The 23351-nt window shown below is 43.7% G+C and overlaps 2 protein-coding genes across 6 annotated transcripts; both read right to left on the reverse strand.

Annotated features, from left to right (window-relative positions):
- Positions 1 to 1486: 1486 nt before the first annotated feature.
- LOC308673036 (uncharacterized protein) lies at positions 1487 to 9061 on the reverse strand (the record flags this gene model as incomplete). Of its 2 annotated transcripts, XM_081336413.1 has the most annotated exons (6): positions 1487 to 3416; positions 5039 to 5180; positions 6609 to 6785; positions 7105 to 7293; positions 7778 to 7957; positions 8966 to 9061. In XM_081336413.1, the coding sequence occupies 6 exons, from the start codon at positions 9059 to 9061 to the stop codon at positions 2008 to 2010; spliced, it is 2193 nt and encodes a 730-aa protein (XP_081192539.1). In that variant the 3' UTR covers positions 1487 to 2007. The 2 variants fall into 2 exon arrangements, with proteins under 2 accessions (XP_081192539.1, XP_081192540.1); XM_081336414.1 differs by lacking the exon at positions 8966 to 9061 and having other exon boundaries at positions 7105 to 7286; positions 7774 to 7794.
- A 1576-nt stretch (positions 9062 to 10637) lies between these two features.
- TAF7L (TATA-box binding protein associated factor 7 like) lies at positions 10638 to 22895 on the reverse strand. Of its 4 annotated transcripts, none has more exons than XM_081336920.1 (12): positions 21850 to 22895; positions 20831 to 20904; positions 20636 to 20714; positions 19351 to 19484; positions 18065 to 18191; positions 17767 to 17825; positions 16378 to 16450; positions 15513 to 15629; positions 15042 to 15233; positions 14820 to 14929; positions 13260 to 13319; positions 10638 to 11903 (listed from the first exon to the last, which is right to left on the reverse strand). In XM_081336920.1, exons 1-12 carry the CDS (start codon positions 21860 to 21862, stop codon positions 11859 to 11861), a joined length of 1083 nt encoding a protein of 360 aa, XP_081193046.1. In that variant the 5' UTR covers positions 21863 to 22895; the 3' UTR covers positions 10638 to 11858. The 4 variants fall into 4 exon arrangements, with proteins under 4 accessions (XP_081193046.1, XP_081193047.1, XP_081193045.1 ...); XM_081336921.1 differs by having other exon boundaries at positions 15042 to 15230; positions 21850 to 22887; XM_081336919.1 differs by having other exon boundaries at positions 14820 to 14932; positions 21850 to 22883.
- Between the last annotated feature and the right edge of the window lie 456 nt (positions 22896 to 23351).

Below are 23351 nucleotides of genomic sequence, written 5' to 3' on the forward strand. Positions count from 1 at the left end.
CCTGGCCTAATCAAATAACCACCAAGAGCACTCCTGCCAACGCTGACAGGGCAAGCCACTAGAATATAAATTAACCCCTAACCCCAGTCCCTTCCAGCACTGATGATGTTACCTAGTTGGGTAATTAAAGGTCTGCAAGAAAACGACCCAGTTCAGAGACAACCAAGGACCCAACAGGGAAGGACGTAGCAGCTGAGGGTGCCCTTTCAATGTGTTGATAGGCCTGATCTTTCCATGGCATGTGGTCATTGCCAGCACTGATTCTCTGGAGGTGCATCATCCAAAGAGATGGCTAGCACGTTCTTCTCCTTTGATCTCCCAGGAGATCTTTTGTGGTCCATCCACAGAAGAGGACCAGCCAAGAATAAACTCAGAATTCAGATTGTTTTGGTGATGGAATGAGGGGAGAAATCTCTGGGTTAAATCAAGTGAGTGTGGGAGGGAGGTTTTTTTTTCTCTAAAGACCAGGAGCTAAACTAATCTTGACAGGTTATAATGTCTTCATCCGAGTCTTCTCCATTTCTTCTGTTCTGGAAAACGGTGACAATAAATTTGTATTTCTGCTGTATTTCTGTTTGGTTTGGTCTCTTGATTATGTTGGGATTATTGCTTGCCTTAGAAAATAGTGCCAAGCTCTGGGTTGCACCTTCTGTTCATAACGTGACAATGAATTACAGGTAGTCCTCGACTTACAACAGTTCATTTAGTGACCGAAGTTACAACAGCACTGAAAAAAGGGACTTATGTCCGTTTTTCACACTTACAACCATTGCAGCATTCCCACAAACACCTGATCAAAATTCAGAAACTTGGCAACTGACTCGCATTTATGACCGTTGCAGTGTCCTGGGTCACGTGATCCCCTTTTGCAAGCCAAATCACTGGGGAAGCCAGATTTATTTAACAACCGTGTTACTAATCTAACAGCTACAGATTCATTTAACAACCGTGTTACTAATCTCGCAGCTACAGTGATTTACTTAACAACCATGGCAAGAAAGATTGTAAAGTGAGGCAAATACAGTTAACAAATGTCTCACTGAGCAAGCTCCATTGTGCTCGTAAGTCAGTGTTTAATGGTTCTGGGAACATCAAATCGCCATCCTTCTCTTCCCACAACATCCAAAAAGGAAGTTTCTTCCACTTTACATTTATAAAACTTTATAAGAAGCTTCGAGGCTAAGAGTCAGTGAATTATTCCCCCTCTGACTGTGGCTTGAACACTTTATTTATTTTTTCTCAGGCCGGTGGCAGAATTCGAAGATCCAGATATTATTGCATTTTAAAGCAAAGGGAGACCTCTGCGAGTCGTTATTGGTAGGCAGAACATGAAATCAATGGAAAGCTGTCCAAAAAATTCGTTTAATCTGATGAAAATGTGATTAAACCAACCTAAGCTTTTTACCCTAGCCTGCACTTACTATTTTGGATAATGTAGCGCTCAAAGGTCAAAGTAGCCCAGCCGAGCCCAACATATATTGCACACTTTTATTGTAAAGCTTATTGGGTTTTCGCAATCACAATTTCATCTTTACTAATGGAAAACAACAACACCAGATTTACGATGTTAAAGGTCGCTCAATATTTAATTTCACAAAAACACTGCCGGACCAAGAAAGGCCAGCAAGGGGTCATGGTATGTTCTCTTGGGTTTAGATGCAATGAAATAGAGAAGAAAGAACTGCCAAGTGACTTGTTGGGATCATGAGACCTTAGAATTGGGATATCTATTCTCAAGAAGTCGAGGCGGCTCCTTCAGCAAAGGAGATGGGATCTTCACGTTGGCCCTGTTTCCAAAGGTAAGCTGGTTAACTGGCTCTCTAATCCTGTTCCTTTCAGACTATTTTCCTTCTTGGAAACCAGTTTCCTCCTGCATCAAGGCAGTTTGACTTGGGATAGAGCCATCCTTTTGTCCTGCTGTTTCCAACCCAGCCGTCTTCCATCTTCTGTGCAGTACATGGAATTGATGCATTCCTGACATCTGAAACCATCCCCAATGACTTCTTCTCAAATTTGTTCAGTGCCTTCTCTTTTTTCAGGGTCTTCCCATGTGGCTTGCAAATCCACCTGCTCCATGTCAGAGGTTGTTCCTTGTGGTCCTATCTTGGAATATTTAGCTCCGGTACTGGGAATGAACTCCGCCTCAAAATATTCCAGCCCTAACTCATCCCATCCAACTTTTTCCCGTGTTGAAGAGTTGTCCACAATGTTGATTCTTTCCTTATCACATCCAGCTTTTTCTTCGTGGTTATCTCTCGCTTCCCTGTTAGTCTCTACGCTTGCACCAGAAGCGATGGCTATTTTCCCACTATCTTCAATGGCTGGGTTTGCCTCATAACAGTTTGCTCCATGCCTGCATAACTTTTTTTCTGGCTTGGAATGGTCACCAATTTCCCCTTTTTCCTTCCTCAGAGCTACTTCTTCCGCCAAATCCAAACCATTTGACTCTTCTTTTCCTCTTTGGGACTTTTCTTGTCGGGCTTGAGAACAATCCTCCTCTTCGAAAGACTTGACTCTCATACCTTCCTTGACGTGTTCTGATCCAACATCCACATTGGCCTGTTTCCAGGGATGGTTATGGGCTTCAGTTTCTCTGCTCTCACAGCTTCCTTCATATTCTCCCTTTCCAGTGGACATATCCAGCCCAATCTTCACCTCAGTCTCACACTGCCCTTCTCTGGATCCTTCTTCTATGACATTCATGGGCTTTACTGCCATCCCATCAGAGTTACTAAGGTTAGCTCTGAGGTCTTGCTTTCCTGTCAGTGTTGTAGAATCTATTTCTCCATTTTTATCCCAGACCTCAGAACTCATCTCTGCAGCTTCAACCTCTACTTTTGCCTCCTGTAACCCTGGGCCTGATTGTTGTTCATCCTCAGAGCCTTCTACCATGCAGTTTCCAGAATTGGGAAATGATTGTCTTTCCTCCGGGTCATCTTGTGTTCCTCTTGGTTTTGCAGTCGCTGTTTCTTCCCTTTTTTTCTGAGGGACCAAGTCTTCTTTCTTTCGTTCTTCAGCCTTTACCAAGAGCCCTTTCTCTTCTTCAACTACATTTCCTTCATTTGTTCCACTGTTTTTCGCCCCGAGTTCTCTCTCGTACTTCGTAGCTTCTGGGTTGTTTTGCTTCTTTTCTGCTGTGAGGCCATATCCAGCCTGCTCTTCTTGCTCCGCAGAGGTTTCTTCAGATCCCTCACTTGCCCCTTTTGAGAGAGGCTGCTGGAACAGATCTCGGTATCTCTTGCGGTCCTCCACATGTTTCGATCTCATCCTCTCTCCCAGGATCTTTAACTCTTTTCTCACTGCGGCCGCCAGTGAGGGATCCAGCTGGGCCACTTTCAAGAAATCGGCTCGGGCTTCCTTCTCGTTCCAAACAGCAGCGTGAGCTTTTGCCCGCTTGAAGTATGCCTTGACATTTTCTAGGAAAGAACAAAGATGGTTTAAATGTTCCTAAGCAAATCTTGTAAAATGTGATCATTCACAACCTCTTCTCCAAGGTAATCATTTATGTTCAAGGACCATGGTTACTGAGATGAGAACACCACATCATGCAGAAATTAGTCTATTCTGTCACGCAGACAACATAATCTTATGGAAATAGGGCCTCCACCACAAACTATAATGGGGACAGAAGGAATAACTTGAGGAACAGGAGGAAAAGCCGCAACAGAGGCAACAGTCCAATAAAAGAAATCTGATTCCATGGTAGAAATGTAATTTGAGAAAACGAATGGAATAGAATAGAATAGAATAGAATAGAATAGAATAGAATAGAATAGAATAGAATAGAATAGAATAGAATAGAATAGAATAGAATAGAATAGAATAGGAATTGGAATGGAATTGGAATAGAATAGGAATGGAATGGAATGGTATGGAATAGGAGTGGAGTGGAGTGGAGTGGAGTGGAGTGGAGTGGAGTGGAGTGGAGTGGAGTGGAGTAGAGTAGAGTAGAGTAGAGTAGAGTAGACTAGACTAGACTAGACTAGAATAGAATAGAATAGAATAGAATAGAATAGAATAGAATAGAATAGAATAGAATAGAATAGAATAGAATAGAATAGAATAGAATAGAATAGAATAGGAATTGGAATTGGAATTGGAATTGGAATGGAATTGGAATGGAATTGGAATGGAATAGGAATGGAATGGTATGGAATAGGAGTGGAGTGGAGTGGAGTGGAGTGGAGTGGAGTGGAGTGGAATGGAATAGAATAGAATAGAATAGAATAGAATAGAATAGAATAGAATAGAATAGAATAGAATAGAATAGAATAGAATAGAATAGGAATAGGAATAGGAATTGGAATTGGAATTGGAATGGAATTGGAATGGAATAGGAATGGAATGGTATGGAATAGGAGTGGAGTGGAGTGGAGTGGAGTGGAGTGGAGTGGAGTGGAATGGAATGGAATGGAATAGAATAGAATAGAATAGAATAGAATAGAATAGAATAGAATAGAATAGAATAGAATAGAATAGAATAGAATAGAATAGAATAGAATAGAATAGAATAGAATAGAATAGGAATAGGAATTGGAATTGGAATGGAATTGGAATGGAATAGGAATGGAATGGTATGGAATAGGAGTGGAGTGGAGTGGAGTGGAGTGGAGTGGAGTGGAATAGAATAGAATAGAATAGAATAGAATAGAATAGAATAGAATAGAATAGAATAGAATAGAATAGAATAGAATAGGAATGGAATTGGAATGGAATAGGAATGGAATGGTATGGAATAGGAGTGGAGTGGAGTGGAGTGGAGTGGAGTGGAGTGGAGTGGAGTGGAGTGGAGTAGAGTAGAGTAGAGTAGAGTAGAATAGAATAGAATAGAATAGAATAGAATAGAATAGAATAGAATAGAATAGAATAGAATAGAATAGAATAGAATAGAATAGAATAGTTGGAAGGGACCTTGGAGGTCTTCTAGTTCAACCCCTTGCTCAGGCAGATATGACCTTCATAAATGATGGTTTACAACCACAACGGCTAAGTACATTAAGACAAAACCAGTCAAAGCAGATCAAAGGGATTGCCATACCACTGTGCTTCTGGAGGATTTCTGTGGTGTGTTCCAACACTTCATAGTATTCCTCCAACTCTAGCAGGCACTGGCAATAATTCAACACAAGAGGTGTGACGAGGTTCTCTAGCTTCAGCCATTCCTCCTCCCTTGGCTTCTCCTGTTAAGAGTTCCAGGAAAGAAGGAAATGGTAACTGCCCCACGGGAAGGACACGGGAAGAGCTCCGATCAGACCATCCATAGGCTTGGGTCCCACAGAAATGCATCAAGAAGCCCGTAAGCCAAAAACGGAAGGACACTTCGATTCCCAGCATGGACGAATGGCTGCAAAAACTGACGGGACTAGCAGACAGGACTAAATTGCCTGCTTTGATTAAAGAAAAGAATACAATTAATGTTGTTTCTACTTGGAAACCGCTTTCGGACTTTGTGCTTGGTGTGGGGGGGCGGGGAATTGAAAACTTTGATTCTGGGTTTTGCTGATTAGATAGGTTGGTTGTTATAAAAATGGCTAGTTATATATTATTATGTAAAAGTAGAACGTTGAGGTTGTATGTTATTACCTTATTATTATTATTATTATTACTAGCATATGCTACTGGGCCAAAAGGAGTCGGAAGTCAACGCTTTTTTTTTCTTCTCCCCTTTACCCTCCTCCCTTTTTCCTCCCCTATTGCCTCATTATTTTCATTTTTCTTGGTCTTTCTATCTTTTACAGTTTGACTAAACTAATAACTAATAATGAGAGAAGCCCGTAAGCCTAGGCTGGAGACTGATGCCCTCTTCCATTATTTCTTCCCAGCAAGCAATATTGAAGATTGTACACGCCACCTATGATTTAGGGAAGAAAGGTCTAACTGGAGTTTTTCTATCACAGGTGTGGTTCCACTGAGGGACCGGAGAAAAGTCCAAACTAGTGAAAAAGAATGTAAAGTACAGAGTGCGCACCACCCCAAACCAGAAAATATTTAAGCTTGTGTTAACAACGGGCTTACTATTCTCCAATGAATCTCCACAGCAAGGCCAAACAACCAAAACGAAACATTACAACTTAAAAGGGCTGCAGGAACTTGAATCACATTCAACCATCTAGAGAAAATGTGACCATTTCTCCAGAACTGAGTCTTACAGAAGCTACTGGAGGAAGTATTTGAGCCTTGGTGGAGCAGTGGGCTAATGCCTCCTTAAGTAACACCAGCTGCCTGCAATTAGTGCAGGTTCGCATCCCACCAGGCTCAAGGTTGACTCAGCCTTCCATCCTTCCCAGGTAGGTAAAATGAGGACCCAGATTGTTGGGGGCAATAAGCTGACTTTGTAATAACGCCGCTTGGGGGCCGAAAGCCCTAATAAGCAGGCATATACATAGAATGAAGGCTATTGCTAAGCACATTGGTTTGTGCTTAATTGTAAGCCGCCCTGAGTCTTCGGAGAAGGGCGTGATATAAATGGGATTTTTTTAAAAAAGTATTTCATATCTGAGGTTCTACTAATACTACTTTTCCTTGAGAGTGTAAGTCGCAAGAAGGCTCCATCTCAAAAGTCTTAACATCCGAGGCAGAAGTACATCTTATCCCCCTCCATCTCTCACCTTAACCTGAAGATTGCGCAAACAGATGACAGCTTCCTGATATTTCTCCGCTGCTTCCTTGAATTTCCTGGACAAGACCAGCCGGTTGCCCTCAGTGTGTAATTTTGGCACAGCCGCCAGCTTCTCATCATTGTTCATAGCCCATGTGTCTCTTCTGTAGGAGGAAGGGTCCTCCACCTTGAGAAATCAGGAAAACAACGGATGGTTATTAAGTCCTGCTTATCTCATTTACAACCCATCATATTCTTCACTACCTGTCAGGGCAAGTTACTGATAGAACAGCAAACCAGTCCATTCTGACACGTAAATCAGCAGGGAAGCTACTTAAAATCAAGGTAAAGATGTAAGAAGAGATGCTGTGGAATCCAGCATAGAGAAAACGTTCCAGAGATTATAATCTAAGAAGGTCCACCCATCTTAAGGTTGCCAAGGTTGGGAAGAAAGAAAAAAAAAACCAGTCTGAAGAGCTCAAAACACCTTTCTGAACTGAACTCACTTTGAATAGTTCCATGATGAAGATGAGGGGCTGAGGGGTCTTTTGTAGTTCATCCAGGTCTTCGTAGCCTGTGCTGTGATAGTCAAACATGTTGCCCATTCCACATTGGTGATTCTGTCCGTGAAGGGGATCTTTGCCCTCAGCGATTTGCCTCAGGCCTTTGGAGACCAAGGCATACATTCCTGTATGCTGGAAACATAGAAGGGTGGAAAGATGGGGACCCATAAAAGTGCTCATGGATACTGGAGCAGATGAAGATACAATAGAGGAGGAGGAGGAGGAGCAGAAAAACAGGTGACTTCCGATGGCAGCAGAAGAAGGAAACTTTTAAGCAGAGCTTTAAGTGTTGAAAGAAAGCAGGGGCAACATCTGGAGGACCACGGGTTCACCAACCCCTTTCCTTCAACTGCACCACCTCCAGATAACCAAAGAACCCTTGTCTATATTCCTTCTTATTCTGAAGATCGCCATCTAATCCCTCAGGGTCAGATGTTATTATTTATATTATGCACGTATGACAACCCACAGCAATTGTATTCAGGCTCTCGGTGGGTCGCAGCATAAAAAGCCATAATAATTACAATGAAAGATGTCAGAACCAACCCTCAAAAATGGACAATACATCAGGCACTGTTATTCTCTTCTCTTCTATCCTATCCTTAGTAACACTCACTACAGCATCGCACCAGAACTCCGCCACCTCGTTGATCCGCATGGAGGTCAGTAACGTCTCCCACACTTCGATTTTGAACATCTTCCCCACAACGATTTCCATGGGAACCCCACTATTCCGGCTGTCATCAATTACTGTCCGCTCAAAATCATCTTTCAGGGTCTGGAAGTGGAAGGTGATCTGCATTGAAGGAAGGTTACAGTTAATCCTGGTTTGGGACTTGCCTGCCTAAATATAGATCTTTATCCCCAAGGTTGAGCAAATGTTTGTTTCTAGATGGAATCCCGATTGTATATTCTTCTTCTTTCTCCAGTAATGTGTGGATGGCATTGGCCCATAAATACAGCCTGAGAGATGCAACAGTCTTAATCCATCCTGAAAAAATCTGTGTGTGTGTCCGTGTGTGTGTGTCATGTTTTTTGTTTGAGAGTTCTGCATTGTTAGAACCACTCTCCCAGTTTAGGAGTCACAGCATTGAGTTCTCCTACCGCCACTGGGATGAGACAAGAGAACTTAAAACATTCTTTTTCGAACAAGCTGGCCTGCTCTGACGGGATGGGGTTGGGTTTTTAAAATTAGTTTTTAACTTAATATGTATTGATTTTATGGGCATGATGTTTAATGGTTTTTTTAATGGTTTTTTAATTTTTGTATTTGATTTTTATTGTGTATTGCCCTGTTCACCGCCCTGAGTCCTTCGGGAGAAGGGCGGTATAGAAATCAAATTATTAAATTAAATTAAATTAAATTAACTTGGAATTGATGCCTCTCTGTCTATCTGTCCATCTGTCTCTCTGTCTATCCATCCATCCATCTACCGGTAGCTCTCTCTCTAGTCTACACAAACACTTTCTTAAAATAATTTTTCTAAAATTAAAAACTAAACACAAAGAAATATAAAAGAAACGAGGAGAAAGCTATAGAAGAAAAATGGGAAAGACAGAAGGATTAGAGAAAAAGTTAAAAAAAAACACCTAAAGATTAATAAGAAAAAGTAACGATTTAATCTTTAAGTAAAGATTAAAAAGATTAAGAAAAAGAAGTAAAGAATATTTCCAGACAGAAACTCCACTGCAAACTCTGCATTCCGAACGAATGGGATCTGCTCTCCAAAAAATAGCCCTTTGGCTATTATGGCTACTATACAGTTCCTGTCTTAAACTCAACCCTGCTAGTTAGTGCATTTACCTTGCTCCCATCCTGAAAATGAGGCAGCTTCCCGTAACCTCCATACAAAATCTTTTTCTTGACTCCTTCCACATTAAGGAGGTAGGTTTCTTCCATTGCTCTGACGTGGCGATTCTGGCGTTCCCTTTTCCTTCAAATCTGGATGAAGGCAATTCTTCTCTTTACAACAGGACTCTTCGACGTAACTAATTTCCACTTATTCGGACCTACATGCCGCAACAGCTGTCCGAACAGTTTTGCTACCGAATCTGGACAACTATCTAGAGCTCCTTACAGTGCGAAGGACAATTTTCAGAGGCTGAGAACATCTTTTCAAGGGCTAGGTAGAATTTTAACTCTCTCTAATCTTCTTTCAGCCAGGTTAATGCAGGATTTGCCGTCTTAACGATTTAAAATTAGATCAGGTTAAACAAAGGGTGCCACCAATAACTTTCTGAATGAGACTAGCCAATTCCTGCAAGGGCTGCAGATCTATGAAGATCTGACTCTTCCTGTAAGCATTGGGATAGGATGGGGAAGGTGTGTGTGTGTGTGTGTGTGTGTGTCATACCTTTGTTTCCATGTTTCATGGACTGTTATTAACCATCTAGCATCATTGTATGAGATTGGCAGCCATATAAGTCCCCTAAATTAGGGGTCCCTAACCCCCCGTTCGTGGACCGGCACCAGTGCGTGGCATGGCAGAAACCATGCCACGCAAACAAACAAAGCCCCATCTATGGGATGCAGGTAGCACACAAAACCACATCCCTATGGGTTCGCACAAAAATCTCTCTCCATGAAACCGTCCCCTGGTGCCCAAAAGGTTGGAGGCCCCTGCTCTAAATAAAGTTATGAGTGAGAAACTCAGATCTGGGATGTGTTACTCCAGGTTGCAGGCAAAGCTTACGTTAACTGTACAGGTAATCCTCAGTTTATGACTGCAATGAAGCCCAAAATTTCTGCTACCAAGTGAGACATTTGTTAAATGAGTTTTGCCCCATTTTATGACCTTTCTTGCCACAGTTGTTAAATAAATAAGTTCTTAAAATTTAGTAACATGGTTGTAAAGTGAATTTGACTTCCCCATTGGCTGCAAAAGGCGATAACATAACCCCAGGACAGTGTAACCGACATAAATATGAATCAGTTGACAAATGGCTGAATTCTGATCACACAATCATTGGGATGCTCGTCAGAAGTTTGAAAAATTGTTGTAAGTTGAGGACTACCTGTATATTACTGCATAGAAGGACATTTGTATTAGGCAGGGCAAAAAAATTCCTCTCTAAACGATGGAACATCTTGAACAGAGTAATTCTAATCCTAATTTTTCTTCCCCTCACTGTACTTTTGGACTATTTTCATGCTTTTATTATTCAATATAAGTCTAAACTTTGTATGTTCCAGTTCTTAGACCAAATCCCTTTTCAAGAGATGCCCTAACACGAGGACTCTAATTTATCATAAACAGAATTTTCGGGGATAAAAATACCTTGTTTTCCCCCCAGACATCTGGGAAAACTGCTGGGGAATTGTGGGAGCTGAAGTTTATACAGCTTCAAGTTGCCAAGGTAAATTTTCCCCACTATCAATTTTTGAAGCTGGAACTGTTTTTCGAGAATGATTGCTAGACAGTGGGCAGTTGTAGCCAATATACTTGCAAGAGCAACAGATAACCTGGGAAATATAGTTGTGATAACATATATACAGAAAACTTTATTTTTATTTCACAATGCCCTTGAACACAAAATTATGAATGGGTAAAAGTAGTGTAAAAGAAGCAAGCTGTTGTCTTTATCCGCACAATTAGTATTTACAGATAATGCAGAGCAGAGCGTGGTCCTCATTCATTGCAGGAAGAATTCATCTCATGCTTCTTAAAACAACCCAAAAGTGCAACATTGGCTCATCAGAAAATAAAGAGGCAGAGCTGAAAAAAAAACACCAAAGATTGTCCTGAAGCGGATTTTGCTTTCAGAAACAAACACTGTTTTTGTGTGGACACCTTTTAGAAAATTCCACTCTTCACAAAGTATTCACGTTTTCCGCCTGTTTTCCACACGGTATTTGTAAGCCACAACTCCCGGAGCCTGGGTAGATGTTTATCTAGACCAGGGGTCTTCAAACTTGGCCCTTTCATGATTTGTGTACTTCAACTCCCAGAAAACCTCAGCCAGGCACGCTGGTTGAGGAATTCTGGGAATCCACAAGTCATAAAAGGACCAGGTTTGAAGACCCTTGGTTTATATAGATCTTGTGTGGTGTTGTCAGTTGGTCACGTGACTGATTGTTCACAAGGCGTGAAATTCAACTGGTGAGGTGGTCGTTTCTGTTGTCGTTGGCTTGTTTGGATGGTCTAGTTTCTTATAGGTTAATACAGGGATCTTCAAACTTGGCCCTTTCATGATTTGTGGACTTCAACTCCCAGAAAACCTCAGCCAGGCACGCTGGTTGAGGAATTCTGGGAATCCACAAGTCATAAAAGGACCAGGTTTGAAGACCCTTGGTTTATATAGATCTTGTGTGGTGTTGTCAGTTGGTCACGTGACTGATTGTTCACAAGGCGTGAAATTCAACTGGTGAGGTGGTCGTTTCTGTTGTCGTTGGCTTGTTTGGATGGTCTAGTTTCTTATAGGTTAATACAGGGATCTTCAAACTTGGTCCTTTTATGACTTGTGGACTTCAACTCCCAGAATTCTTCCACCAGCGTGCCTGGCTGAGGAATTCTGGGAGTTGAAGCCCACAAGTCATAAAAGGGCCACGTTTGAAGACCCCTGATCTAGACTTTCGAGAGGAACTTGCCAATAGTCTCAGACGTTATGACGAGTCTGCGCTGAAGAAGGTGCGGGCCACAGCACCAAGAAAGGAGCTTCTCAGTCAACATCAGAGCTGTTCTTGGAAGTCCAGAGGTTCACTTTTCTATCAGAGCTTCTAGCTGCTCTTGAAGAGATGTCAGCTGCAGAGCAAGCAAAAAAGAAAAAAAAATGCTCTATTAAAGAATGAAATCTACCATCAGTCCCACCTTTCTCCTTCAAGTCACGATCCAAGGATCTTTCCATTAGTTCTCCTGATCTCTCTATCTCTAGGAAGACAATCTTTTTACTATTATTCCCAACCGGTTCAATAATCCTTTCCTCCCATTTTATAAAGAGTGTTCTCGTTAGGTCCATAGTTCCATCACAAGTGGGCTTGAGTGGGAGATTGCGAATGTGAAGCTTTTTTTCTGCAGAAATGTTGGGAACGTAGCAATGAAAAAGAAGGGAAATGTCAAAGCATTCTCAAGTCACAACCCTTGTTTGATTTCCTCAGGGCTGTGTAGACCAGGGGGTCTTCAAACTTGGCCCTTTTATGACTTGTGGACTTCAACTCCCAGAATTCCTCAGCCAGCATGCCTGGGTGAGGAATTCTGGGAGTTGAAGTCCACAAGTCATAAAAGGGCCAAGTTTGAAGACTCCTAGTATAGACAATGCCAACAGTCTCCTCATGGATTTCTCAACCATTGTCAGACCAGTCTGACTTTCAAAAACAACAACACAGCAACCCAGAAGCAACTGCATCCAGCTTTGTCCAATTCACAAAACAGTGAATTTTAAAATTTTAATTTAAAAAAAATCTATTCTAAGAGGTTATAGATATCACGCAAATTACCCCATGAATCCCAGCCAGCTCAGCCAAGCAAGATTCATTTGCGAAGCTGCTCTGATGGGTTGCCACTTAATATATGCAAAAAAGGATGAAAGTCGCAAACAATTCCGATCTAGCAATTTACAAGTCAAATGCTCAGTAATCACTTAACGCCCCCTGTAAATATTTTCCAGGGCTAGAATGTTACACTTCTGCGTATTGCATCCCCAATAAAATTGCTGCTCCTTGTGGGTTTCCAAAACTTGCCTGTTTCTTCACCTTTTTTTAAAAAAAAATATTTTATTGTTTTTTTAACATAAACACCTTAATATTTGGTAAACAGCGTGTTGTCTAGGTTTATATTTACAAAGAAATCATTAACAGTTAGTTTCTATATTCCAAAATCCACATAATAGCTTTGCTCAATTTTCTTTTCTTCCAATAATATTCTCTTTTGCAACCTTAAATTAATACAATTCTTATTAATTTGATAGGTAAGAGTTAAATATAGAGATTTTCCTAAAATTTCTACCAGTAATAATCACATCCATATCGTGCTTCTTTTCTTGGTCATCTCGGTTGCCTCGTCTTAAATCCTGTTTACAATCCTCATTTAAATTTATTTTCCCTACAAAGTTCTTCCGCCTTTCTCTCCACTCGGCGTTTGTCAAAATGGCAGAAGTCTTACCTGCTGCTTCTCTCGCTCTTCTTGCTGCTTGAATTCATCCAGCACAGCTTGGAGGCGCGTCTGGAAATTAGACCGACAGAAAAGTGGTTACCTATTGCTGCAAGAATTCTATACTAAAAGGCTTTCAAAGGAGAAGGAGCCTTGGTGGAGCAGTGGGCTAATGCCTCCCTAAGTAACACCAGCTGCCTGCAATTAGTGCAGGTTCGAGTCCCACCAGGCTCAAGGTTGACTCAGCCTTCCATCCTTCCCAGGTAGGTAAAATGAGGACCCAGGTTGTTGGGGGCAATTAAGCTGACTTTGTAATAATGCCGCTTGGGGGGGGCAAAAGCCCTAATAAGCAGGCATATACATAGAATGAAGGCTACTGCTAAGCTTGTAAGCCGCCCTGAGTCTTCAGAGAAGGGCGGGATATAAATGGAATTAAAATAAATAAAAAATAAATAAATAAGTTGGGCGTGCCTCAGTCTGCCCCAGCCCTGAGGAAGGAACTACAAACTCACTCTAGGGATGCCACATGCTGCAAAGCAGAGTTAAACGGCCTCAAAAAGAAATGAAAACAGTAGCGCTAAGTTTCTTCCTTCATGCAAGGTGCTTAAATTACTTTTGTTTCCTCGTCACTGGCTAGAAAAGGAACTATAGTTAATGTGGACTTTCTAGCTGCCTGGATAGAGGAAGCCGGGTTGTAACCAAGTTACTTTGTCCATCTATCCAAGTATGGCCCACTGCAGAGCGGCTGGGAACTTTAGGAGATAACATTCACGCAGAAAAGATTTCAAGAGTGGGGGAAAATGGCTTTTTTCCCCCTTTTACCTGGAAAATCCAAGAGCTGGACCTAAGACTTTCGGCCAAACATGTGCTTTACTAGTTTGCTATTATATATCTTGCAGAGACAGCTTTTTTTTTTCTTAAGGTGCCTTGTGGCAGAGAGACCCCATGAAGCTGCTGAAGTTAAGCTACCGCCACTAGAACTTCAGAGACACAGGTTCAAATCCACCATCGATCGTGGAAACTGTTCGGATGACTTAGGATCAGTCATTCTCGTAGGGGGGGGAGGGGGAATGATATGTGCTTCAAACGGAAAGAGGAGCTTAGGCATGCAGCCCTGAATTTCTGGGGGAATCTAAATTGTTCTTTCCAATTCCAGGCAAAGTAAGTCAGTCTCCGTCTAGAGCAGAAACAGAAGCCACTTTGGTCTAAGGCAGGGGTAGGCAACCTTGGCTCTTTTATGACTCGTGGACTTCAACTCCCAGAATTCCTGAGCCAGCCACGCTGAGGGGAAAGGGAGAAGTTTCCAAGCTGAGCCGTGCTGGCTCAGGAATTCGGGGAGTTGAAGTCCACGAGCCATAAAAGAGCCAAGGTTGCCTACCCCTGGTCTAGGCTGAGGTTAAGATGATGGCCTAGAAACCATGAAACTGTGAGTTCTCTCTCAAAGGGTTGTTTTTCTGGGGAAAACAGAGAAGAGGAAGGAATATTAGGTGTGTTCACTACCTTGAGTTATTTCTAAACAATAATGAAGGGGGGGATTAAAAGCCAATTAATTCCAAACAATTCCGGAGTCACCTTGAGTGCCAGATTCTCCACTTTCATGATAAGGTCTTCTTGGCGTTTCCTGCGCTCCTGAGTCTCCTGCAGCTTCCCCTTCAGATGATCAATTTGCTTCTGGATCCCGGCTGCTACCAAGAGAGAAAAGCACTGACCCTCCTGCTAATACGAGAGCTGCCCCAAGGACTGTCCAAAATCGCCCAGACCCGCCATAGCTTCCTTCCCCCGCCAGTTCCTAACTGATTTGACTGGTTCCCTCGTTCTCCGGCTGCTGGGAGCTGGATTCGTTCAGCTTGCCCTGCAGTCTCCTCTCCAGGTCTTCCTCCGTATCCATCACATTCAGATCTTCGTCGTCATGGTGATCCCTCTCGTCTTCATCGCTGCTGCTGCTGCTGATTTCATTAAACATCTCGCGGAGCTCATCGCGTTCTGCTGGTTGGACAGAGAAGGAAAAAAGGAGCCAGCCATTCCTCAATGTATCCCCGTGTACGTCTTGCTGAGGAGGGTGGCTAGTCTGATCTCTACTCCCCCAGGCCCCCTCTCCTTAGACGAAGAGCAATTTGGTTAGGACTATCATGAGCCGACTACGGAACTCCAGTTGATCACAAGGTAGCGACAGAGAGCTGCGGGAAACACTTAAGCCTTTGCCGCCATCTAGTGGCTTTTCAAGAATTGGCAGCCCTGGGTTAGCATCCCCAAATGTGACAATACCTGACGATCCATGGCCTTGCTTATGTCCGGTCATGCCAGGAGAAGAAATATCCAGGCCTGAAAGTAACCCGTGATTCTCGGCTTCCTTTGTTTCATCTTCAGCAATGACTTCCCAGCCTGAATTCAGGCGCAGACACATTAAGGAAAAGTCAAATTGACTAGGGAAGCACATCATCGGGAAACAGAATGTGCATCCATGTTGGAAAAATATCCTGGCACTTTTCCCACCGGTCTCATTCCATTTGGTGAAGGAAGCGCTGCTTTAGAAATGTATGTCCCGAGAAGAGAATTCCAGTCAAATTCTCACGGATGGAATCTAACGCCTCTGACTTGACTTACAAGGTTGATGCCTTTAGTGCAGGGGTCTTCAAACTTGGCCCTTTTATGACTTGTGGACTTCAACTCCCAGAATTCCTCAGCCAGGCATGCTGGCTGAGGAATTCTGGGAGTTGAAGTCCATAAATCATAAAAGGGCCAGGTTTGAAGACCCCTGCTTTAGTGGCTTTCCATACTTCTATTCAAACTCACTGAAAGTTGGCTTTTCACACTTGCTGCATCCCCCACGGTCACATGATCAAAACTCTGGCAACTGGCATGTACTTACAACAGTTGCACCGTCCCTGGATCATCTCATTACCATTTGTGACTTTCCCAGCTGGCTTCCGACACGTCAAGGGGAGAAGCCAAATTTGGCTTAACAATCACATGATTCACTTACCTAACAACTGTGCCAAAAAAAAAATTGTAAGTGGGGCAAAAGCCACTTAGAAACTGCCTCGCTTGGCAATGGAAATTCTGTATTAAGTTTTAAGTATGAAGCTGAAAACTAATACTTCAAATCTTATGAGGGGAAAAAAAAGGATACGGACGCTGACGGCTTCGGCATCCGTGCTGAGAAGACGCTTCACTTCTTTCTCTACATCTGGAGATTCAATATACTGGGCCAGAGGAAAGGAAGAGAAAAAGAGATCGCATACTACCAGCTGAGTTTCTGCCTCTAAGGCAGAGGTCCCCAACCTTTGGGGCACCAGGGACCAGTTCCGTGGAGAGAGGTTTTTCTGCAGACCGGAGGTGGTGTGGTTTTGGGTGCTGCCTGCATCCTGCGGATGGGGCTTTGCTTGTTTCTACGGCCTGGTTGCTGGCATGCCACGGCCCTGTACCGGTCCACGGACCAGGGGTTGGGGACCCCTGCTCTAGAGCACCTTAAGAGTTTATTTTTCTGCTAAGTTCCTGCTGTAGGGCACATCTGCGCAGCCATCAACCTCACCTTTCACATTCACTTTGATAGTTCAGCACAATTATGCAAGGGTTCACACTAGCATTCCGCCTTCCCACGTTGCAGGCCAAAGGTTCCTCCACCTCTGGCCACTGAGAGGCACAAAAACTAGTAGCTTGCTGCTGATCTACCCGCCACCCTGTGTTCCTTGCTCCAGTTGGTTTTTGGGGTGACGAAAACTGGAGGAGATGGGGAAACAGGGTCAATGTAGAATGAGACCTGGACTACAAGAGGAAGGGATGAAATCTCAGGAGCTTAGAGGTGGGACCAAACGGGTGTCCTCAAAAGAAGCGGCTAGTCTAAAGCAGGGGTTCCCAACCTGGGGTGCTTGCACCCCCTGGGGGTGCCAGACGATATTCCAGGGCAGAGGTAGGCAACCTTGGTTCTTTTATGACTCGTGGACTTCAACTCCCAGAATTCCTGAGCCAGCCATGCTGAGAGGAAAGGAAGTGTTTCCAAGCTGAGCCATGCTGGCTCAGGAATTCTGGGAGTTGAAGTCCACGAGTCATAAGAGACAAGGTTGCCTACCCATTCTAGGGGGTGTGAAAACTTGGGTTTTCAAAATTATAGTGTATATGCATAATTCGCTGCCGTTATTTCAAACTTTTCTAAGGGGTGCGAGAATATATCAGAAGCGTTCCAGGGGTGCGGGGTATAGAAAAGGTTGGGAACCACTGCTCTACAGGATTTAATTGGACGTAATCTTCTCGAGTTGCACACAAGCCCCAAGGTGATGTGGGGGGCTGTGCATGGAAAGGGTCTCAAAGGAAGGGGCAACCATCAGCCATTTCAAGCTTTTTCTTCGTTCTCCGCCCAGAGGTCTTAAAACTTCCCATTGGGAATAAACTTCCTAGAACAGTTGTTAAGAATAAACTAAGATGCAGTCTATCCTTGACTGAAACTTCCAATTGTGCATGATATGTTGGCTCTGGCTTTCCGTACGCAGCCGATCTCTTAAGGCTCACTTATGTGGCTCACCTTCTTCTTAGCTGTCTTTCGGAACCTCCTCTTTCTGACGTTCTTCAACGGGAGTGTAACTGCAAGGACACAACCAATTAATGCGCAAACGGAGCCGGTGCAAATTAAGATGGGGCAGGAGGGCGCAGCCAGCAGCTCTTTGGGGATGCAGAAGAGATGCTAGCCTTCTGAACCAAAGAGAGGAAGATCAATGGGTCTCACCACCCTTCGTGACGAACGGTGAGGGCATGGAGATAGGGGACAATGCACAGATAAGGCTCACTGGTGTAGGGAGACGAATGAACCCAGAGCTACTTACTGCCATGATTCCAAATAAACTTCTTCTCCCGATCCTTATCTTTCTTCTTGTTGGCTCTAGCATCGGTACTCACAGATGGTTCCTCCAAAGGAGGATAGAGATCTCCATCCACAGTGCACACCAGCATCTGAACTCCGGAAGAGAACAAAAGGGCAACTGACTGTTATCGGAAAGAAATTCGAAGGCGGAAAAGCCCAAGGAAAATACTGTTAGATCGAACTAAAATTTTGTCAAGAGTGGTCAATCAGCCAGTTATCAGTGAGAAGTTTGTCGTATGAGCACAAAATTGCTCAGCATTGGAGACTGACTTTAATATCTTCGGAGTGACTCTTGAATCTTCCTAACTGGTTGTCATTGCCTGTTTTATTCACCCTCAGTTTGTCTCATCTCCTTCTCCAGGCTTCCAAGCTTCTATCAAATCTAGGGCAGGGGTGGGAAACCTTGGCTCTTTTATGACTTGTGGACTTACAACTCCCAGAATTCCACGTTGGCTCGGGAATTCTGGGAGTTGAAGTCCACAAGCTGTAAAAGAGCCAAGGTTTCCCACCCCTGATCTAGGGGCTAGACAAGTTTCAAGCTCCCGGATAACCATTTAGTAGAAATCCTGCACCCTCAAAGAACTGTTAAATGTTTGCAATTCGTAACTATTTGTGGTACGGGGGGAAAAAAATTACAGGTTGAAAAGGGGGGAGCTGAAAATGAAGATATGGTCTACAAAAATGAAAAGCGAAATCATCTTGAAGCAAGAAAAGTTCATCTTGCTGATGGTGTTCTGTACCAGCCTGCTACCAGCCCTGCAGAAAAGGCAGGGACAACCCCTTTACAAACGGCAAGAGGCTGGAATAAAGCCTGCCAAATTTATTAACATAAAACAGACACCAACCATGAAACAGAAGCTATGAAACAGGAACTATCCAAGCGGTTGCCTTCAGCAAACCAGCCCTCCCACACATTCCCCTTTTATACAGTTCAGGGCGTGGCTTCTCTCTGCCTCCTTCCGAGGTGCCCCATTGCCTTCCTCTTGTTTACTCCTGATTGACTGCCTCCTTTGTCGGGCGTCCTTGAACAGGGCCAGCTGTGGGTCATCTTCATCCACGCTGTCAGGCTCAAACAGCTGGGTCTCCACCAGGTGGGAGGGGCCTGGCTGAGGGCTCTGCGGAGCCTCAAAGCCATCATCAGCAAGCTCTTCAACACCCCCCTCCTCCTCCTCCTCTGAGTCGTCCGACCCAACTGCCGAACCCACAGGCTGACCCTGAATCACAACAGATGGACGGAGGATCATTTACCTGGCAAATGTCAGCAGTCTTATAGAAGGTCTTCTTATCGATGGTTTTCAAGCTTTCCATGATGCAGGGCAAGTCCACCAACTTGGCAGCTAAGGGGACCCGGTCTACACGTACAATTCCATGACGGCCATCCGCTGCAGGGAAGTGGGAGAATTTCTATGGGATACTTATCGAACATTCAAGAGTTGAATATTTGGGAAGGCACAAAACCTTTGGCCTCAAACCGCCAAGTCGCTTCGCTGTGTGGGCGACCCAGATTTGAAAGTAGTGAAATGTGTGTTTTTAAAAAAAAAAGATATGATGAGAAACATTCCATTTAGGACGTTTATTTTTAATTCATTCCCCCCCTCCCATCTTAGAAACTGCAGTGAAATAAGGTGTTAAAAAACATTCTGATGCTTTTGATTCTCAAAACATTTGTCCCAAAAAGGCTAGGCACAGGGTGAACTACTGAAGGTCAATGAACTGCAGTGGCAAAAGAGTTATAAAATTAGAACAAAAATAAAATAAAACAATCTGATACCATCAAAATATAACAACACTGTGACCATTTAATACATGAGTGGGCTTTTATTGGACCAATCTGGATGTGACATAAATCTTGTGGCTAAGGCACAAAACCTGGCTATTAAAAATATGATTGCAGGACACTTGTCATTTTAAGAAAACGTCTGGCCAGCGTTGATCCAGACTGCTAAGAAATAAGTCTCAGTAGCACAATATATAACAGTTGCAGAAAGAAGGGGGGAAATGACTTATGATATACTGGAAAACTCCGAGTAGCCTTCTTGACATTTTTAAGATTTCTTGCTTACTCATCCATCCTTTATTCTTTTATATTACAGGTAGTCCTCAACTTATGTCCACGACTGAGCCCAAAATTCCCACTGCTAAACAAATCAGTTAAGTGACTTTTCTTGCCATAGTGGTTAACTGAATCACTCAGTTGTAAAGTTCGTAAGGCAACTGTCACGTGAGTCTGGCTTCCCCATTGGCTTTGCTTGTCAGCGGGTGATCATGTGACCCTGAGGCACTCCCACCATCGCAAGTACATGCCAGTTGCCAAGCCTCTTGAGTTTTGATTTTGCTGCAACCGTCGTGTGAAAAAAAATGGTCACAAGCCACCTTTTTCAGTGCCATCGTAACTTTGAACGGTCATTAAACAAATGGCTTGGAAATCAAGGACTCCCTGCAGCTGATCTTTATTTTTTGCTTGCGTTTGTTTATATGCTTTCTCTCTAAAAAAAAAAAAAGAAATTAAAAGCTGCTGATGTTGACCCCTTACCGTGCAATTCAATTGTGAGTCTGTCCTTCAAGTTGACGCTTCCAGACTGAACAGCCCTCCGCACAGTAGAAGCATACTCCTAAGCAGAGAGGCAGCGAGAACCAGGGTCAAGGGAAAGTCGGACCGTTCCAGACATAAGCATGAATCACAGCAAACAGTAGGTGATGTTAGCATTTACCCCTTAGGGGCCCTTACCGGAGGCAGCCGCAAAACAAACTGGCTCTCCAACTCGTGGGGGATATTATCCTTGTTCTTGGTCATCTTCATTTCTTCCAGGTTGAGAAGACAAGAAAAAAAACACAGTTACCCAACAGTTTAGCAAGAGCTTTTCCCGAGCGCCGCTATGCCACTTGCGGAGCTGCTGCAACTGCACAACAGCGGTGCGTACAAACGCATTCCATCCAGAAGCACCTTATTGGAGAGAACTAAGGCCTTACACCGTGAGTTGAAGTGAATGTCTATGGAGATTCTCAGTCATCCAGATCGCGGTTGTCCCAGGATGCTTTCCCAAAAGGCAACTGGACTTTCTTGGCTGTTTCCTTCAGAAGGATGTGAAGTGGAACGTTTTCAAGGAAAAAAGCCAAGAAAGTCCAGTTGCCTTTTGGAAAAGCCCCTTTGGGATACGTGTCGAAGCCCAAATCCAGCCTTATAGATGCATCAGAAGCCAAGCCGTTAAATTTGAGAGCCGAAGGGTTTCTTTAGCTAAACCCACTCTGCTTATTTCCCTTATTTAACTAATGATGATGATGATGAGGCTTCCACTTAAACCAGAATACATGAATGTTTTTACAGCTGCAGAAAAGGGCAGCTATGCACCTGCTCCTCACTCTTACCCTCCCTGGCCGTTTTAAGCAAAAAAGCAAACCTCCTTCTTGTCTCTTTCAAATAAGGTGCCACTGGGAGGCCAGAAATACTGATTTGGAGCATTAAGAAGAACACAGCATAACTCAATTGTTTGAAGCATGAAAATGCAGACACTGGAGAAAAGATCTTGCCACTTGCTAGAGCACGTAAAGACAGACAGTGATCTGTTCCCATGGTAACAGGAATGATCGATCCATGTTCGTAAAAGCTGGCAAAGCACGGCACATCACACCCCCAGGAATCTCCTGGGCATCATGTCAGAAAGGCAGAGTAGTCTTTGCATCAAAATCAGCGCATCTTCTAGAGAGCTAAAGACCCACCACCAGAGAAACGTAAAACAAACACATTACTTGCAGACGCCATTCTCCCTCTTCTTGATCCACGCAAACGTTTATAAAAACTCGTATCATTCAAAAATACTAAACGTAAATGCAAAGAAAAAGAGTTAAAAAGAAACAAAGAGTATCTACAGATCAACGTATTGCTATTTAAGGGGGTTTAAACACGCCGTATGGCTTTCCTCTCTTCTGTTCCTGGAACGTTGTGTTATTTCTATAATAAAAACCGTACGGGCCAGTTCCTTGAATCTGTCTCCTACAGAATTTCGTGTTAGAAATATATCACCCGCAAATCAGGAGATTCCCAGCTCTGCAGCATCTTCCCAGCAGCAGCAGCAGCAAAATTTAAGAGGCGTGATCCAAAATGCTATTTTTTAATCTATACAGAACCAGTTTGGGACAGGAATGCAGTTTTGTAGATCCAAAAGCAGGCAAAACTCCTGAAACATCTTTGGGGAAAGGGGGCAAAAGACTGCACGGACTCTCCTGCATTAAACCTCGAAATCAACCAGGTTTGGTGGAACCATGATTTAGAAGTAAGCCAGAACTACCTGAACTCAGACATAGGCCCACTAGAAGGACCCGTGTAGGCTGTAGGGCCAGATGCATTCCAGGGACAGAAAGTTCACGCCCTTACAAGCATCTCAGGATTTAACCCAGTGTTCCCCACTCAGGGCACCTTTAAGACCGGTGGGCTTGAGGGGTCCTTGTTGCTCTCTGAGCTTGGTTGTTTTCTTCCAGGCGTCTCATTACCCAACTAGGCAACATGGTCAGTGCTAGCAAGGAATGGGATCTGCTCAGAGTTTGCACTCTAACACCTCGCCCTGTCAATGTCGGCGGGACCAAGGACCCCCCTCATTTCAACCCTGAGTTATACATATTCTCTTTTATTTATTTATTTATTTTTGGGACTTATATGCCGCCCTATCTCCCAAAGGACTCAGGGCGGCTTACAACAGTAAAAAACAACAATCCAAAAATTAAAAAAACGAATTAAATAACAGCCCCAAAATAAATTAACTACAGTTAAAAATTAAAACATATTTAAAAACCCATCATCAATCCCTATAGGTGGACTTCAACTCCCAGAATTCCCCACTCTCGGCCACTTCGGAACTGGCAAGCTGGGGAATTCTGGGAGTTGAAGTCCACCCGCCTTAAAGTGGCCAAGCTGGAGAAATCCTGATGGGAAAGGAGAGGGGGGAAAAAAAAAACCACTCGCCAATCCCCACCCCCAAATTAAGAGAAAATCAGCCTCGACCCCCAGATGGAGGGGGGGGAGAAGGAAGCGGGGGACCCCGGCCCTCCAAAGCCGTAGAATCCCCCCAAAAAACCCCAAAGGGGCTTCTCCCGGGGGTCTCCCCTCCGCTGGGGCTCGCCCGGACAGCAGCCGAGGGACCCTTCCCCAAAGCCCGCGGGAAGCCCAGCCGCAGATCCGACTCACCAGCCGCTCAGGAGGCGGAAGCGGAAGCGGAAGGGGCGGAACCTCGGCCAGAAAGAAAAAAAGGGGGGGA

This window comes from Vipera berus (genome assembly GCF_964194415.1).
Source record: "Vipera berus genome assembly, chromosome: 11".
Classification (NCBI taxonomy): Eukaryota; Metazoa; Chordata; class Lepidosauria; order Squamata; family Viperidae; genus Vipera; species Vipera berus.